The sequence below is a fragment of the Phoxinus phoxinus genome (genome assembly GCF_949152265.1).
Source record: "Phoxinus phoxinus genome assembly, chromosome: 9".
Classification (NCBI taxonomy): Eukaryota; Metazoa; Chordata; class Actinopteri; order Cypriniformes; family Leuciscidae; genus Phoxinus; species Phoxinus phoxinus.
In genome coordinates, this window is record NC_136884.1 from 337,501 (window position 1) to 342,500 (window position 5,000).

A 5,000-nucleotide genomic window follows, 5' to 3' on the forward strand; every position below is an offset into this window, starting at 1 on the left:
ACACACACACACACACACACGTTCTCCAGCATTATGCAGATGATGAGTGCCACTCGTGACTAATGCTGCATTGTGAGCGATGACAATAATCTGACACGTCTAACAAAAGCGCCGAGACAGAAGAACACAGCGCTTCGAGCTTCAGTGCTCCTGTCAATCACTGTCGCCGCGACAACAGATCCAGAACACACACAACTTCATCATCAGTGCTCATCATCAACACACGTTCAGGTGTTCATACAGCAGCTTTTCCTCACACACACACACACACACACACACACACACAACTTCATCATCAGTGCTCATCATCAACACACGTTCAGGTGTTCATACAGCAGCTTTTCCTCACACACACACACACACACACACACACACACACACACACACACACACACACACACACACACACACACACACACACACACACACACACACACACACACACACACACACACACACACACACACACACACACACTTGCATTAGTGTTTCCATGAAGGTGTTTTCTATATATTTAGCTTGTGATTCATCATGTCTTATTCTCATCTAAACGTCTTGGCGTCTAAAGGGCTTTTGTGTTCAAATTCATGTACATTTTTAATGTATTTTCCAAATAATACTGTATCATATTTTCAAATAATCAAATTAGTCTTTTACAGTGATTGAGTCACATGAGGGTCATGAAGGACTTCCTGGAGAACGTCTGTTCATCCGCTGTTCACACACCCAGGAAGACTCAGGAGATTAAGACAATCATGGTTTATTATGAGCGAATGCATCGTTTCTACAGAGAACCCTGCAGTGGCCTTACTTGATATGAGGATACATGAACATTCACATTAGAAACACAGGAAGAGAACGCTCCGGATCCGTCCGTCAGTCCGTGTTCACGATCCGAGAGTTCATCGAGTCTCTGGATATCCCGTGATATAATCCTGCGATCTGAGACCGGCTCTCCAGGCGTCTCCTGAAACCAGGAAAACAGCATTACAAGCATGCGTTACACTAGAAGCCACAGTGGAGTTACTAATGATGAAGATGATGATGATGAAGAGGATGAAGATGAAGATGATGATGATGATGATAAAGATTATGAAGATGATTATGAAGATGAAGATGATGATAAAGATTATGAAGATGATTATGAAGATGATGAAGAATATGAAGATGATGATGAAGAGGATGATGATAAAGATTATGAAGATGATGATGATGAAGAGGATAATGATGAAGATGATAAAGATTATGAAGATGATGATGATGAAGATGATGATAAAGATTATGAAGATTATAATGATGAAGAGGATGATGATGAAGATGATAAAGATTATGAAGATGATGATGACGAAGATGAAGAGGATGATGCAGATGATGAAGAGGATGCTGATGATGAAGAGAATGAAGAGGATGCTGATGATGAAGATGATGATGAAGATGAAGAGGATGAAGACGAAGAGGATGAAGATGAAGAGGATGATGAAGATGAAGAGGATGAAGACGAAGAGGATGAAGACGAAGAGGATGAAGATGAAGAGGATGAAGACGAAGAGGATGAAGAAGATGAAGAGGATGAAGACGAAGAGGATGAAGATGAAGAGGATGAAGACGAAGAGGATGAAGAAGATGAAGAGGATGAAGACGAAGAGGATGAAGAAGATGAAGAGGATGAAGACGAAGAGGATGAAGATGAAGAGGATAAAGATGAAGAAGATGAAGAGGATGAAGATGAAGAGGATGAAGATGAAGAGGATGAAGACGAAGAGGATGAAGACGAAGAGGATGAAGATGAAGAGGATGAAGAGGATGAAGATGAAGAGGATGAAGATGAAGAGGATGAAGATGAAGAGGATGAAGATGAAGAGGATGAAGACGAAGAGGATGAAGATGAAGACGAAGAGGATGAAGATGAAGAGGATGAAGACGAAGAGGATGAAGATGATGATAAAGATTATGAGGAAGACGAAGATGACGATGCTGATGAAGAGGATGAGGGGTTTGTGCTTTCGTCAGCTCACCTGTATCGGGTGTCGGCGGTCACCAGAGCTGCTCCCGGTCCGAGGAGATCTGTGCCGGCCGAAGCATGGGAAGGAAAGCCGGAAGCATCATTAGTTTAGAGTTTCACACACAGCAGAAAGAGAAGCCAGCGCTGAGGTCGGCCTGGTTAATCTGCAGCGTCTGAAGATAACCGCGGATATTTAGGATCAATAATTAGGCTCCAGACAGGTTTGGCGAGGCCTTTAAATAATTGATAGAGTTGAACGAGCGCATACAGTCGTCATAACCAGGAGAAGGACATTTGCATTGGGTTTCTATTAAAAGCTTCTAATTAAAGCCGCGATGGGCTGGTTTAGCGGACTCGACGGGCGAGGGTGTTGCGGTGACACACTAGTCATTAATGGGGCTAAAAGCTTCATCTCCCCGTGAGCCGGGAACAGATGATCCCGCAGACTGACTGATGTGACCTTCACACACTCTCAGCGCACTCGCCGACACGTGATGTTCCTACGGCATACACACTCAGCTTTACTCAGGACACAGTCATGTGCTGTTCCAGGGACTCGCGGTTGAAGAACGGTCCGAGTTTAGTAGCACTTGAAATCTACGCAGATGAAATCACTAGAGGAACATGTGTGTGATGAAGCTGGTGAACAGTGTTCAGCACATCAAATGTTATTATATGAAACTCAAATATTACATAAAACGTAGCATCTGAGCTTTACGCTACGATCTGAAGAGAAAACGCATAAGTGGTGTTGTGTTATCACTTTTTATTCTGCGTTTAGACGAGCGTTATGGGGGAAATCTGCGTGCATATGGTGACGCAACAGTGTGTGAGATTGGATGTAGTGTGCACTCCAGACGGCTAGGTGGCGATGTGGAGCACTGACAGTGAAAGAGCCGCTGACACAGTTTGTCATGTTTAATACGGTAAAGCTGCTGCTTAACCCTCGCTGCTCTTCACATGTCGCTAAAAAATTATAAAATTATAAAAAGTGGCCAGATTATGCTATTTTAAAGGTTAAGAGTTATTAATTTAGTTAATTAATATATATATCCGCTCTGGAGAAAGCCGTGATGTCATCGTCCAGCTCAGCTCTCATATAATGCTGTCAGTGCAGGAGATCAATAATATTGTTGAATATTAAATTATATAATGAGGCACAGAGAAGCACAGCTATATGTCGGACTCCCTGGAGATGTGTTAGAGAGTTGAAAAGATGGTATTAAAGGACAATGATTTATTCTCTACTGTTTTATATTTGAGTTGATGCAGTTTTGTCACTCACGCTTTAAGGTTTCGCTGAGTTCTGCTGCTCTAATGTGTGTTTTCTGTGTTGTTATGCATTAATATCTTTAATCTGGTTGTTCTATGAAGCACTTTTGTCAGCTGAGTGGCTGTTGTAAATGTGCTATACAAATAAAGTGAACTTGACACATGTGACCCTGCACCACAAAACCTGGGTCACATGGGTCAATTGCTTGAAATTGAGATGTATGTATCATATAAAGCTGAATAAATAATCTCTCCACTGATGTGTGGTGTGTTAGGATAGGACAATATTTGGTCGAGACACAACTATTGAAAATCTGGAATCTGAGGAGCAAAAAAATGTAAACATTGAGAAAATCTCCTTTAAAGTTGTGCATTTATGTTCACGATTGTGCTGCATTCACTCACACAAATACATGTTTTATATATTTACGGTAGGACATTTACTAAATATCTTCATGAACATGATCTTAATATCCTCATGATTTTTGGCATAAAAGAAAAATGGATAATTTTGACCCATACAATGTATAGTTGCTATTGCCACAGATATACCCGTGCGTCATGTGACTGGTGTAGTGGTCCAGCGTCACACATGTGCTGGAAGTGTCATCATACCTTGGTGGTCTTGATCTTGTTCCCCGTGGCGCAGCTCCAGCCTCTGAGATCCGGCAGAACTTTACACTCCTCTCCATCCAGACACGGCTGCATCTGACACCACCACTTCTGCGCCACTATCGAGGCTGAACACAGAGAGAGTGTGTGACGGCGGGTCAGTGTGTGCGGCGGGTCAGTGTGTGCGGCGGGTCAGTGTGTGACGGCGGGTCAGTGTGTGACGGCGGGTCAGTGTGTGACGGCGGGTCAGTGTGTGCAGCGGCGGGTCAGTGTGTGACGGCGGGTCAGTGTGTGCAGCGGCGGGTCAGTGTGTGCAGCGGATCAGTGTGTGCAGCGGGTCAGTGTGTGCAGCGGCGGGTCAGTGTGTGACGGCGGGTCAGTGTGTGCAGCGGGTCAGTGTGTGCAGCGGCGGGTCAGTGTGTGACGGCGGGTCAGTGTGTGCAGCGGGTCAGTGTGTGCAGCGGCGGGTCAGTGTGTGCAGCGGGTCAGTGTGTGCAGCGGGTCAGTGTGTGCAGCGGGTCAGTGTGTGCAGCGGGTCAGTGTGTGCAGCGGGTCAGTGTGTGCAGCGGGTCAGTGTGTGCAGCGGATCAGTGTGTGCAGCGGCGGGTCAGTGTGTGCAGCGGCGGGTCAGTGTGTGCAGCGGTGGGTCAGTGTGTGACGGCGGGTCAGTGTGTGCAGCGGATCAGTGTGTGCAGCGGGTCAGTGTGTGCAGCGGTGGGTCAGTGTGTGCAGCGGCGGGTCAGTGTGTGCAGCGGTGGGTCAGTGTGTGCAGCGGCGGGTCAGTGTGTGCAGCGGTGGGTCAGTGTGTGCAGCGGTGGGTCAGTATGTGCAGCGGCGGGTCAGTGTGTGCAGCGGTGGGTCAGTGTGTGCAGCGGTGGGTCAGTATGTGCAGCGGTGGGTCAGTGTGTGACGGCGGGTCAGTGTGTGCAGCGGTGGGTCAGTGTGTGCAGCGGGTCAGTGTGTGCAGCGGGGGGTCAGTGTGTGCAGCGGTGGGTCAGTGTGTGCAGCGGTGGGTCAGTGTGTGCAGCGGTGGGTCAGTGTGTGCAGCGGGTCAGTGTGTGCAGCGGTGGGTCAGTGTGTGCAGCGGTGGGTCAGTGTGTGCAGCGGTGGGTCA

General features: G+C 46.8%; 1 protein-coding gene across 1 annotated transcript in view; it reads right to left on the reverse strand.

The window, feature by feature from the left end:
• Positions 1-547: 547 nt before the first annotated feature.
• The window catches only part of LOC307004844 (chemokine-like protein TAFA-2), a 24,858-nt gene continuing 20,405 nt past the window's right edge, over positions 548-5,000 (reverse strand). Inside the window, exons 5-7 of the mRNA XM_079624359.1 lie at positions 3,890-4,014; positions 2,016-2,064; positions 548-967 (exon numbers count right to left, since the gene is read on the reverse strand). Of these exons, the coding sequence (XP_079480485.1) occupies positions 2,035-2,064; positions 3,890-4,014 (155 nt within the window). The 3' untranslated portion in view covers positions 548-967; positions 2,016-2,034. The remainder of the gene's footprint in view (positions 968-2,015; positions 2,065-3,889; positions 4,015-5,000) is intronic.